Consider the following 14,757-nt stretch of genomic DNA (forward strand, 5'->3'; position numbering starts at 1 on the left):
AGTCACTTTTTGCAAAAAAATCTAAAAGAGTATTTTGCAGTTACACATACATTTTCTTAAAGAAGTAATACAGAACTGTCAAATTTTCTCTAGCCATTCACCTAAGAATACAGAGACATCTTTCACAAGCACATTATTCTGAACGAATCATTATAATGGATATCAAGGATTATTTTGTACTTCCACTACAGATGGTCAGTGTTAACATTTCCTAAATGCAGTATCGTATATACAATTTACATGATTCATGTTTCCAAATCATTGTGTTCAATGAATACTGGTTTTCCTCTTTCACTAATTCAACATTTCATCATTACATTTACCAACAAATTTATCTGGTTTTTCTCACTGTCAGGAATACCATGATTTTTTTACAAAATGTTGTATCTCTGTCTCAATATTTCTCATTAATTTCTAGTTTGAATAGTTTTCTGAGTATGAATGAAATTTATGACTTGAATAGTGCTTGATCCACTAGGTTCCAAGTTACAAATTTGTATTTTTAAAAGTCCATGCTCTTATTGACACATTTCTGTGATTCATAGCAATTGTTCCGTCAATGTTTAAATAATAATCAAATTTGGTGATTCAATAAATGGACAGAGCAACTGCCAGTTAACAGATATAATCTATTAAGACAGTCTGGTATGTAAAATTACTGTTATTTCCAGTGAGGAATCATGCAGGCTGAGTCACCAATGATAAAATAATGGTATTAGATATATATTAAACCAAATGAATCTTACTCAGTTAATATTAAACAGCCAAGTTTGTGCATAATGCTCATTATAGAGAAAATGTTATGTATAAAGTAGAAAATGCACATGAATATTTTTTAAAAAAATTAAGAAAGAAACTGGATGGCTGTCTTCACAGATGTTAACATCAAACCTTTAACTTCCATGGAAAAACACAGGTACAAAAAGTCAGAGAACTTTTTCCCTCTGCTACAATTTATACAGAAAGAATACATCATTATGTTCATTTAATTGGAGACTTAATGCCATCACCCTGATATAACTAGAATCCGAAACTGAAGAATCCTTCCATTACATTTTCAGAATCAATCTGGTTGTCGTGCACAAAATTTTGCAAGAGAAAAGTTGGATGTGAAAAAAAAACCAAATACTGAAGTGAAACACATAAATTTATCAAAAACAGGCTGATGCCATAAAACGATACGTTTTATACTCACTTTAACATTTATATCTTCATCTTTAGGCAAATAACTGTCAAATTCATCAGAAGAACTAATGAAAAATATTAGAACATATTTTCCAGTATATAAGAATACCTTGGTTTAACTGCAGAAATGCAAGCATGTGACGAATCTCTGCCATTAAAGACTACTATATTGCAGTGCCTGTGTTGGTTTGAGGTACTCTGCACTGTGCTTCAGATATGCATGCATTGCTGTGATGATCAGCCACATGAAACACAAGACTTATATACGTATTTGCGAATATTTTGAAACTCCAGCTGCACAAATTATTGGTGACAATGAAGATTTGTGGTAGACCTGGACTTGAAAGTGGATTTCCCACTTTATACGAGCGGTCACCTTAACCGCTTCAGCTGTCTGAGCACACTCCCAGGACAGACCTAGACTTCTATATGACACTGATTTGTTTACATCCTATACTTGCACAGGTGCTGTGAATCCCATACGGGGAGATACATATAATTAAAGATATGGCCTTCTTATTAGGATCGAAATACTATATTGCAGTGGCCATGTTGGTTCGATGTACTCTGCAATGTGTTTCTTACATGCATGAATGCATGTCAGAGGGAACAGGCACTGCTGCAGTCGTCAGTTGCATGAAATACAAAAATTGTATATTCATTTGCGAATACAGTGAACTCCAGCTGCGAAATTTATTGTTGACAACGAAAATCTGTGCCAGACCACAATCAAACCCGGATATCCTTCTTTACAGTAGTGTTTCTCTTAACCACTTCAACTATATAAGCACGCTCCCCGAACAGACAAAAACATTTTGTGTCAACATTTTGTCTGCGTCCTATACCCTCAAAGCTGCTCTGAAATCCATGGAGAATGAGACAAATGATTTAGAGTCGTGGCCTCATTTTTACCCATGAAATATTATACTGCAGTGCCTTACTTCGTTCAATTTACACTGCAATGTCCTACATACATGCACGCATGTTTGGAGGTATGGGTTCTGCTGCGATCGTCATCTTTGTTAAATACAAGATTTATATGTGCATTTGCGAATATGACGGACTGTTGTTGCATAATTTACTGGTGACAATGACCATTTGTTCCGGATCAGAACTCGACCTTGCATTTTCGGCATTACAATAGTGGTCGCCTTAACTGCTTCAGCTATCTGAACATGCTCCCCAGAGAGACCTGGACATCTGTATGTCACCGTTTTCCTATACTCACACACACATGCATGCTTGACTGAAGGACATTGCAGAGTTCATCAAGTCCAACACAGCCGTTGCAATATAGTATTTCATGTCTCAAAGTAAGGCCAAGACTTTAATTACAGATCTTTCCCTGTATGGGATTCACAGTATCTGTGTGAGTGAAGCATGTAGACAAAACGGTGACATGTGGAAGTTCGTGTCTGTCCAGGAAGAGTGCTCGGATATCTGAAGCAGTTAAGGTAACTGCTCATGTTGAGTGGGAAATCCTGTTCCAGTCTAGCACAAATTTTCCTTGTCACCAAAAAATTTTTGCAGCTGGCGTTTCACAATATTCAGAAATGGGAGTATAATTCTTGCAGTGAATTTTTCATTGAGCTGAATGAATATGATATAACTGGTAAGAATTGAAACCTGCTAAAAGTATATGAGAAATTTCTATACAAAGAATCTTGGAGAACTTAAAATTTATGTTTATAACTGATGGTTTGCTATTAGCTAATATGTTTGAAAAAATTGGAGAAACACCTATAAACCACAATGATTCGATAATATGATATACTGCACCAAGATTGTGATGGGATGCAATAAAGAAAAAACCAAACAGCTATTGAAATCTTTACATAGTTACAGTTTGATTTTTAATTCTTGAGAAATGTATGAGACAAGGATTATCATGGTGCAGGGAAAGATAAGTTCACAAGCAACAGATATATGATTAATTATCATTCAGTTGGCATATATAAAAAAAATTCATACTCAAGAAAAGAAGCAAATTATCAATCCATGTTGATGTCAATAATCTACATGCATTTGATGCTTTTATATAGGTGTATTATACAGAATTTGAATTTAGTACCTCATGAGAAATAGAGCTGCAGCTTTACTGTATGATTAAATGATGATGGCGTCCTCTTGGGTAAAATATTCCGGAGGTAAAATAGTCCCCCATTCGGATATCCGGGCGGGGACTACTAAAGAGGACGTCGTTATTAGGAGAAAGAAAACTGGCGTTCTACGGATCGGAGCGTGGAATGTCAGATCCCTTAATCGGGCAGGTAGGTTAGAAAATTTAAAAAGGGAAATGGATAAGTTAAAGTTAAATATTGTGGGAATTAGTGAAGTTCGGTGGCAGGAGGAACAAGACTTTTGGTCAGGTGATTACAGGGTTATAAATACAAAATCAAATAGGGGTAATGCAGGAGTAGGTTTAATAATGAATAAAAAAATAGGAGTGCGGGTTAGCTACTACAAACAGCATAGTGAACGCATTATTGTGGCCAAGATAGACACAAAGCCCATGCCTACTACAGTAGTACAAGTTTATATGCCAACTAGCTCTGCAGATGATGAAGAAATAGATGAAATGTATGACGAGATAAAAGAAATTATTCAGGTAGTGAAGGGAGACGAAAATGTAATAGTCATGGGTGACTGGAATTCGTCAGTAGGAAAAGGGAGAGAAGGAAACATAGTAGGTGAATATGGGTTGGGGGGAAGAAATGAAAGAGGAAGCCGCCTTGTAGAATTTTGCACAGAGCATAACTTAATCATAGCTAACACGTGGTTCAAGAATCATAAAAGAAGGTTGTATACCTGGAAGAATCCTGGAGATACTAAAAGGTATCAGATAGATTATATAATGGTAAGACAGAGATTTAGGAACCAGGTTTTAAATTGTAAGACATTTCCAGGGGCAGATGTGGATTCTAACCACAATCTATTGGTTATGAACTGCAGATTGAAACTGAACAAACTGCAAAAAGGTGGGAATCTAAGGAGATGGGACCTGGATAAACTGAAAGAACCAGAGGTTGTAGAGAGTTTCAGGGAGAGCATAAGGGAACAATTGACAGGAATGGGGGAAAGAAACACAGTAGAAGAAGAAGGGGTAGCTCTGAGAGATGAAGTAGTGAAGGCAGCAGACGATCAAGTAGGTAAAAAGGCGAGGGCTAATAGAAATCCTTGGGTAACAGAAGAAATATTGAATTTAATTGATGAAAGGAGAAAATATAAAAATGCGGTAAATGAAGCAGGCAAAAATGAATACAAACGTCTCAAAAATGAGATCGACAGGAAGAGCAAAATGGCTAAGCAGGGATGGCTAGAGGACAAATGTAAGGATGTAGAGGCTTGTCTCACTAGGGGTAAGATAGATACTGCCTACAGGAAAATTAAAGAGACCTTTGGAGAGAAGAGAACCACTTGTATGAATATCAAGAGCTCAGATGGCAACCCAGTTCTAAGCAAAGAAGGGAAAGCAGAAAGGTGGAAGGAGTATATAGAGGGTTTATACAAGGACGATGTGCTTGAGGACAATATTATGGAAATGGAAGAGGATGTAGATGAAGGCGAAATGGGAGATAAGATACTGCGTGAAGAGTTTGACAGAGCACTGAAAGACTTGAGTCGAAACAAGGCCCTGGGAGTAGACAACATTCCATTAGAACTACTGATGGCCTTGGGAGAGCTAGTCATGACAGAACTCTGCCATCTGGTGAGCAAGATGTATGAGACAGGCGAAATACCCTCAGACCTCAAGAAGACTATAATAATTCCAATCCCAAAGAAAGCAGGTGTTGACAGATGTGAAAATTACCGAACTATCAGTTTAATAAGTCACAGCTGCAAAATACTAACGCGAATTCTTTACAGACGAATGGAAAAGCTGGTAGAAGCGGACCTCGGGGAAGATTAGATTGGATTCCGTAGAAATGTTGGAACACGTGAGGCAATACTAACCTTACGACTTATCTTAGAAGAAAGATTAAGAAAAGGCAAACCTGCGTATCTAGCATTTGTAGACTTAGAGAAAGCTTTTGACAATGTTAACTGGAATACTCTCTTTCAAATTCTGAAGGTGGCAGGTATAAAATACAGGGAGCGAAAGGATATTTACAATTTGTACAGAAATCAGATGGCAGTTATAAGAGCCGAGGGGCATGAAAGGGAAGCAATGGTTGGGAAAGGAGTGAGACAGGGTTGTAGCCTCTCCCCGATGTTATTCAATCTGTATATTTAGCAAGCAGTAAAGGAAACAAAAGAAAAATTCGGAGTAGGTATTAAAATTCATGGAGAAGAAGTAAAAACTTTGAGGTTCGCCGATGACATTGTAATTCTGTCAGAGACAGCAAAGGACTTGGAAGAGCAGTTGAACGGAATGGACAGTGTCTTGAAAGGAGGATATAAGATGCACATCAACAAAAGCAAAACGAGGGTAATGGAATGTACTCAAATTAAATCGGGTGATGCTGAGGGAATTAGATTAGGAAATGAGACACTTAAAGTAGTAAAGGAGTTTTGATATTTAGGGAGTAAAATAACTGATAATGGTCGAAGTAGAGATGATATAAAATGTAGACTGGCAATGGCAGGGAAATCGTTTCGGAAGAAGAGAAATTTGTTAACATCGAGTGTAGATTTAAGTGTCAGGAAGTCGTTTCTGAATGTATTTGTATGGAGTGTAGCCATGTATGGAAGTGAAACATGGACGATAACTAGTTTGGACAAGAAGAGAATAGAAGCTTGCACAGGATAAAGTAGCATGGAGAGCTGCATCAAACCAGTCTCAGGACTGAAGACCACAACAACAACAACATGAGAAATAGAAAGAAAGTGAAGAATGATTCTAATCATGGATATATTCCTGAAGTGGATATTGATTATGTAATACAATTACATAATTCGCCCAAGGATACACTATTCACACCAGAAAATTAGAATACTCCATGAATAAACGCATGAAAATTATTGAAAAATGTTATTTAAATCACCATCATTGCGTGATATTTATATTATTTCTCTTGTCACGCTTCTGCATTTAAAGAAATGAGTAAAACTCTGTGGTCACATTTGTCTGCTTGTTAGCTATCCGGCAGGACTATGTTGTTATCTTTTCCTGCCACCCAGGAGGTGTTTCCTGGTGCCGGCCAGAGTGGCCGCGCGGTTCTAGGCGCTAAGGTCGCAGGTTCGAATCCTGCCTCGGGCATGGAAGTGTGTGCTGTCCTTAGGTTAGTTAGGTTTAATTAGTTCTAAGTTCTAGGGGACTGATGACATCAGAAGTTAAGTCGAATAGTGCTCAGAGCCATTTTTATTTCCTGGTGTAGAGCATAGGACACTCAATCCGTGATTTCATTATAATAACCAAAAGCGTCATTACGTTGGGGCATTTCCTTTCCAGGTTCAGACGGCTCTTCTGGCGAGCAGAGCGCAGAACGGTCGTCTTCCGTGGTGACGGTGGTTGTCGGCAGCACTGCCTATCTCCCGTGTAAAATGCCCGACAGCGATTCATTGGTGAGCCACAGTCTAACTTAAATAGTCGCTAGACTCATTTTGTGTAAGTTGTTATGGGCTGACAGTTGGGGCGACATTAGCGAACCAACCTGCCAGAAGTCTGGCTGTCTCTTAACAATATATGGACACGACAAATAATACAGATGTTAAATCTTTTCCTTCATAATTTAGAACATGTACTGTATTTTTGTATCCCAAGCTTTAGCAAACTGCCAAGAGAAATGAATGGTTGTAAAGTAAATTCACACAGATTTAAAACTGGTGTATGAAATGAGTAAACAACAACCTGTTTCAGATAAAATGTTTTCGAATTTCCTTTATTACTTCATTGTCGCAACTGTTGATGTGTTTTTGCCCAAAACAGGAGTTTTCTCAATAAAAACTTTTGTTACACTGATTGGTAGAGGGAACAGTAAATACAATGCAAACTGGCTACTTAACATGTATTAACTATTACAAATTCTGAGATGTTGTTGTTGTGGTCTTCAGTCCTGAGACTGGTTTGATGCAGCTCTCCATGCTAGTTTATCCTGTGGAAGCTTCTTCATTTCCCAGTACCTACTGCAACCTACATCCTTCTGAATCTGCTTGGTGTAATCATCTCTTGGTCTCCCTCTATGATTTTTACCCTCCACGCTGCCCTCCAATACTAAATTGGTGATCCCTTGATGCCTCAGAACATGTCCTACCAATCGATCCCTCCTTCTAGTCAAGTTGTGCCACAAACTCCTCTTCTCCCCAATCCTATTCAATACCTCCTCATTAGTTATGTGATCTACCCATCTAATCTTCAGCATTCTTCTGTAGCACCACATTTCAAAAGCTTCTATTCTCTTCTTGTCTAAACTAGTTATCGTCCATGTTTCACTTCCATACATGGCTACACTCCATACAAATACTTTCAGAAAAGACTTCCTGACACTTAAATCTATACTCGATGTTAACAAATTTCTCTTCTTCAGAAACGCTTTCCTTGCAATTGCCAGTCTACATTTTATATCCTCTCTACTTCGACCGTCATCAGTTATTTTGCTCCCCAAATAGCAAAACTTCTTTACTACTTTAAGTGTCTCATTTCCTAATATAATTCCCGCAGCATCACCCGACTCATTTCGACTACATTCCATTATCCTCGTTTTGCTTTTGTTGATGTTCATCTTATATCCTCCTTTCAACACACTGTCCATTCCGTTCAACTGCTCTCCCAAGTCCTTTGCTGTCTCTGACAGAATTACAATGTCATCGGTGAATCTCAAAGTTTTTTATTTCTTCTCCATGGATCTTAATACCTACTCCGAATTTTTCTTTTGTTTCCTTCATTTCTTGCTCAATATACAGATTGAATAACATCGCGGATAGGCTACAACCCTGTCTCACTCCCTTCCCAACCACTGCTTCCCTTTCATGCCCCTCGACTCTTATAACTGCCATCTGCTTTCTGTACAATTTGTAAATAGCCTTTCGCTCCCTGTATTTTACCCCTTCCACCTTCAGAATTTGAAAGAGAGTATTTCAGTCAACATTGTCAAAAGCTTTCTCTAAGTCTACAAATGCTAGAAATGTAGGTTTGCCTTTCCTTAATCTTTCTTCTAAGATAAATCGTAGGGTCAGTATTGCCTCACGTGTTCCAATATTTCTACGGAATCCAATCTGATCTTCCCCGAGGTCGTCTTCTACTAGTTTTTCCATTCGTCTGAAAAGATTCTCGTTAGTATTTTGCTGCCGTGACTTATTAAACTGATAGTTCGGTAATTTTCACATCTGTCAACACCTGCTTTCTTTGGGATTGGAATTATTATATTCTTCTTGATGTCTGAGGGTATTTCGCCTGTCTCATACATCTTGCTCACCAGACGGAAGAGTTTTGTCAGGACTGGCTCTCCCAGGCCGTCAGTAGTTCTAATGGAATGTTATCTACTCCCGAGGCCTTGTATCGACTCAGGTCTTTCAGTGCTCTGTCAAACTCTTCACGCACTATCATATTTCCCCTTTCATCTTCATCTACATCCTTTTCCATTTCCATAATAATTCTGAGATACAAAATCAAGTAACTCCAAGCCACAGCGATATCCATAAATAAGTAACTGGAAATGAACATTGCTTCGCAGCTTACAGGTAGCCAGTTACATGTGGCCCTTGTTAACCACGGACTTAAATATTGCACACAACGGATACGACGCTCATCCGGAGAATAGATTTGTCCAAGGTGTCAGCTATCATGGTCTCATTTGTGTGCCAATTAAATTTCTGCTAGCTGTTCATTCAAGATCCATAATATTTGAAGATGGCACTTCCACCTCAGTGACAAAAATTACAAGAAAATGGCAATGAACAAGTCTAAAACAACGCTTCATGAAGTAACTAGCACATGCAGCATCACATAAACTTCCAAAACCCCGAGACAATCACATATAACACACAATTAATTGGAAACATCAAAATTCTAGCTTAAAATAAAGGATTGTAACGGTTTTATTATCACATCTCACCAGCTCCGCGCCGCGCGGGATTAACCGAGCGGTCTGAAGCGCTGCAGTCATGGACTGTGCGGCTGGTCCCGGTGGAGATTCGAGTCCTTCCTCGTGCATGGGTGTGTGTGTGTTTGTCCTTAGGATGATTGAGGTTAAGTAGTGTGTAAGCTTAAGGACTGATTACCTTAGCAGTTAAGTCCCATAAGATTTCACACACATTTGAACATTTTTGAGCCAGCTCCGTGAACAAAAATTTTGAGTAAGTTTAACACAGCTAGCATCTAGTTTAAACAGTTGCGCATTAGACAAATCCTTACCAATTGTCAATGCACCATTCTTACACGATACCCTTAGTGACTAACCAACTGAGAATGGCGCTGCCTGTGAGCTTTGTTTTAGCACGCGTGTAGAAGCAGACACTGTGAATCTGGCAACATACGTTGGGGATAATTTGACGCATCCAAGTTCGAGAGTTCTGAAGAGTGCGCACACCTGAAAACAGCCTACAATAAAGAAGCGAAAAGTGGAGAAAAGCCAGAACGAGCCAGTTGCAATCCATATGTGGTTGAGTGGAGTGCATCTATCCACAACATATTCTCTCCCGGAAATTCGACTGCAATACAGCAATATCCCCAAAACCACTGCTGAGCTGAAAACAGCCATTCAGGAGGTCATCAACAGCATCGATATTCCCAAAATTCAGCGGTTCATGCAGAATTTCGCTATTAGTCTGCGCCACATCATCACCATGCTATATATATGAGACATGGCCACGATAGATGAGATGTTGTGGCCTAAACTGTTTTAACCCTTAGCCGTGAAGTTGGTCTGTGACTGAAACCGGTCGATATTTGGGTTTTAAATAAAAAAGGAGCTGATGGTCAAACATCCATTTCATACATTACTTGACGGCTGTTAGAAGTCACCTTCAACAAATGTTCCCTTGAATTAGTCTAGGTAGAGTTAGATGCAGAAACAGTGGCCCAACTTTGCGCTCACCCCAACGTTGTCATTTAACAGGGTAAGCAACGGCTGGAGCCTGTTGGCAGGCAAATCACTCATTCGTGACACCGGCAAAGTATTCTCCATCCCTCTTTGTGCAAACCATGTGACCCATCCGTCTACAGAGTTTGTAATTGTAGTCGGGTTATTAAATAAAAGAAGTGTCTTCCAGTCTTCTGCATGCAGTAATTCCCATACTGAAAAACTGTCTGTTGGCTTCTATCTCGGATTCTTCGGACGACATTGTTTTGATAATTTTCTGACGTTTCGCCAGTACGAGTGGTTGGCATTGTCAAAACTTCACTCTGCATTCCCGGTGGTAGCCTGGAGTCGAGCTCGCGACCGCAGGTGTATTTGCCTGACGCGCCAACGTCCAAGGGCTTTTCCATGATCATTCCCTGTGCGGCTCTCCTCTTGCTACGAGCAAAGGTCGTTCGCTGCAGCACGGGAATCCAAGATCCGTTCATCTTGAGGTTTTCTTCTTTCTTGTTGAAGCTATTCTCATGTTTGTGTATTTCTGTAGCTTCTCTGGACAAGCGGGTGTCATAGCTCTTCGCTACAGCCGCCGCGCGGGATTAGCCGAGCTGTCTGGGTGCTGCAGTCATGGTCTCGGAGGACGTTAGAGTCCTCCCTCGGGCATGGGTGTGTGTGATTGTCCTTAGGATAATCCAGGTTGCGTAGTGTGTAAACTTAGGGTCTGATGACCTTAGCAGTTAAGGTCCATAAGATTTCAAACACATTTGAACATTTCGCTACCGCTAGACCTCCCGTGTCGGCGAATTTTACTAGGTGGTCCGTTCGCCCCCGGTAGCTGAGTGGTCAGCGCGACAGAATGTCAATTCTAAGGGCCCGGGTTCGATTCCCAGCTGGGTCGGAGATTTTCTCCGCTCAGGGACTGGGTGTTGTGCTGTGCTAATCATCATCATTTCATCCCTATCGACGCGCAAGTCGCCGAAGTGGCGTCCAATCGAAAGACTTGCACCCGGCGAAAGTTGTACTCGGCGGGAGGCCCTAGTCACACGACATTTATTTTATTTACTACGTGGTCCGTCTCACACGGCGCGTGCTCTGCCACAGCAGATTTCTCCACCTGCCACAATCTGCAACGCCGCTTATGTTCAGTGATACTGGTGTTGATTGATCGTCCAGTCATTCCAGTACAAACTTTTCCGCGTGTACAAGGTATGCGCGTACATTCCCGCCATTGCAAGTGGATACCTTTTCACGTTTTCCGATCTGGGACTCTCTCTGATCTTCTTTGACGGTTTGTAGATAGTCTTTACGCCATGTCTGCGTATTACGAGGCTGATTCTGTCCGTCACTCTGCGAATGTATGACCTTTGTTACACTTATTATATAGCTGGTGGAGCACCCATTGCTCCACAGAACGCTTTTCAGGTTTTGCATCTCTCGTCTGAGGTGCTGCAGCTCTCGTATTTGTCTTGCTCGCGTTACGAGCGTATTAATCACGTCTCTTTCTCTGACTCGGGTGGTGATTTGATAGACTATGCAGGTATATGTCCGTGAGTGTCCGTTTTCGATATACACTGTGTCCCAGGTTTTCACCATCCCTTGTGACCAGCATATCGAGAAAGGGTAGCTGTTATTCCATTTCTAGTTCCACTGTAAATATTGTATTGGCATGGAGGCTATTCCAATGTCTTAGGAAGTCACAGAGCTGTTCCTCACCATGGCTCTACACAAAGAAGGTATCGTAGACGTACCTGTACCACACCGTAGGTTTACAAGGTGCCAAGTCCAGTGCTTGTGCTTCAAAATGTTCCACGAAGATGTTGGCCGCCAGTGGACTAAGAGGACTACTCGTGGCGACGCCTTCCAGCAGTTCATAGAAGCTGCCATACCATGTCAAATAGCTCGTTGTAAGACGTCGTGGTCTCCTGACCTACATTGCTTACATATTACGCCCCCACAATCATATTCCGCACATCAAGACGCTTCATTCGAACCCAAACTCGATAAGATAAAGTCAATGTTGTATGAATTCATGTAAACGATATGCAAATAACTAGTAAATCGTAAGTGCGCACCGAGATTGAAATACTCGAGCTGACGTAACCACACACAGTCAAGACACGATGGTCGCAGGGGCTTTTAGTTCAGGAGAGGCAAACCGCACGCCGGGGGGCCGGACTCTTCAGAGTACGAGTCAACCTATCTACGACGGCTGGCGACTGCCCGTAGAGCAGACAGCATTTGCCCGAGTGAAAGGGAGAACGACCCCGTGTTTGGCTTAAAAGCAAATTCCGCTACATTGTGTGGAAGCGCCCAGCCTACGCATTGTTTGCAAACATAGCACGGAGTTTCAGAGGTTTTCACAGGGAGACCGCAAACGCCAAACGCCGGTGCTACAGATTTCTGGATTGGTCGCCTTAAACGAAACGTCATTCTCCCGTTTTAGAAGAGCAATGCTGATTGGCAGACGATATTCCTGGCGCCTTGAGCTGAAGAAGTGATGGAAGAGACCGAAAGATATACTCCTTCACGTCTGGTGTGGAGAGGGGCCGTTTCGCTGTCGCTCTTGGAGTGAGAACACATAATGAGAGTGTGTGCCCTCGTACGTGTACTCAAAGAGCGAGGAACAAGTCTCTCCTCAGAACATCACTGGGAGAGCACCTCTGTCGAGAGCGAATCGAAGTGCGACTCTATATTGAGTGCTTGCGATTAAGCATTGTTCACTGTGTTGGCCGCCACACTTATTGTGCGGCGTGAACGGACAGAGTTATAGTTAAACGCCTGCGAGCGAATTGAGTGGCATCGCGGTGGACTGGTTATCTGACCGGTGTACCACACCAATAGTTAGACTAGGGGCGAATAGGAGTCCTTGACTTCATCAAGGCATAGGGAGAGTTTGATTGGCGAAGTCAATCCAGATAGGACGGGAGTTATCTTATGTGTCAGCAGCGAGCGGCGCAGACAGTAGTCATCGCAGCTTACCGTATTGTGCGCTACAGCTCTTGCGAGCCTCATATTTCCTCCACAACAGTACACTTCACTGCATTTCACACACGACAGCCTCGACCGTACCTAGCAACATTCTAACGGATAATTATTCAAGTTGAGTAGGCGCGGCTCTCAGCCATTCTGCCAAGTAAATAACCATCTTAAACTTTATATAGAAATTTCATTAGCGAATCCTATCCTCAAGAGGCAACTTCACATTCCGAAAAGAACCCGGAAATAACTTGTTGAGTTCATAACTAAAAGTGTCATTGTGATTTCTCAGAATTTTTGCAAAATAAATAATTTTCGTTAGTTTCATGTTTACTTACACTAACTAGCACTACTCCATTACCCAAGTATCCCACTAGTTACATAAGAAATTTTGTGAATTTTTGTGTCATTTACTTACAGCGGACGACTCGAGAAGATATTTATTGCTGAAAGTTTCTCAGGCATTTCTCTTTAGAACGTTATAAGCCTCTGTCTGACTTATGTAGTAGTGTGGGGGTGGAAATTGCATCTTGCAGGAGCCACAGGGTAAAGGGTACATCTCAGATTAATCCGTTGCGCAGAATGACAGCATAGCACCCACACGCTCACATCGTGGTGAGATATTCATGAGAACTTGGTGATGTCTTGCGCGAAAATGGAACCAAAGTTCTCCACAGAGTCATTGAGTGGCTCTTTCATAAACGAAGAAACAATATCAGAGCTTATCAGGATGTCGTGTGGTCCAAGTTTTAGTTTCTTCAGTATCTGAAAGTAATGTCCTGAGTTCTTTAGTATGTGTCAGTCTTCCCCATTTGCAGCTGGAGCAGAGAGGCCAAGTGCTTCGCCAGTTTATACGTCGGTGTGCCAGGGGGGCTAACAATAGGTCTTAATGGAACATTATTCCTATTGATCTTTGGTAATCTATACAGCGAAGGTGATGGGGCTTCTATGTAACGCAGGTTCCTCTGCATCTCCGCCGAGAGGAAAGACGCCTTGATTAACCGATTCGTATTTCGTATGATCCGATGCGTCGGATCTGCGCTTAGTTTTCTGTAAGTCGTTGGATCTAATATGTCGCGGTTCTTCTGCTCATGAGCTTAGGTTTTCATTACGACGATCGATTTTCCTTTATCGGCAGGCAGTACCAATATACTCTTGTCGGCGTTCAGACTCTTGAGTAACAAGTGAAATATTAGCTGTCAGGAACAGTTTAGTCCAGATATCTGCCAGTTGTTTCTCTGTACCCACTACTGATATACAATGAGATGATAAAAGTCATGGTTCAAATGGCTCTGAGCACTATGGGACTTAACTTCTGAGGTCATCAGTCCCCTAGAACTTAGAACTACTTAAACCTAACTAACCTAAGGACATCACACACATCCATGCCCGAGGCGGGATTCAAACCTGCGACCGTAGCGGTGGCGCGGTTCCAGACTGTAGAGCCTAGAACCGCTCGGCCACTCCGGCCGGCATAAAAGTCATGGGATAGCGATATGCGTATATACATATCGCGATAGTATCCCGTACACAAGATATAAAGGGGCAGGTATCGTAATTTGTACTCAGACGATTCATGTGGCGAGGTTTCCGACGTGATTATGACCACGCGACGGGAATTAACAGACTTTGAACGCGGAAT

The 14,757-nt window shown here is 41.4% G+C and overlaps 1 protein-coding gene across 1 annotated transcript in view; it reads left to right on the forward strand.

Annotated features, from left to right (window-relative positions):
- LOC126237314 (uncharacterized) overlaps window positions 1–14,757 on the forward strand; it is a 158,230-nt gene that overhangs the window by 70,081 nt on the left and 73,392 nt on the right. Inside the window, exon 4 of the mRNA XM_049947279.1 lies at window positions 6,578–6,690. Coding sequence (XP_049803236.1) covers window positions 6,578–6,690 — 113 coding nt within the window. The remainder of the gene's footprint in view (window positions 1–6,577; window positions 6,691–14,757) is intronic.

The sequence above is a fragment of the Schistocerca nitens genome, chromosome 2, assembly GCF_023898315.1.
Source record: "Schistocerca nitens isolate TAMUIC-IGC-003100 chromosome 2, iqSchNite1.1, whole genome shotgun sequence".
Classification (NCBI taxonomy): Eukaryota; Metazoa; Arthropoda; class Insecta; order Orthoptera; family Acrididae; genus Schistocerca; species Schistocerca nitens.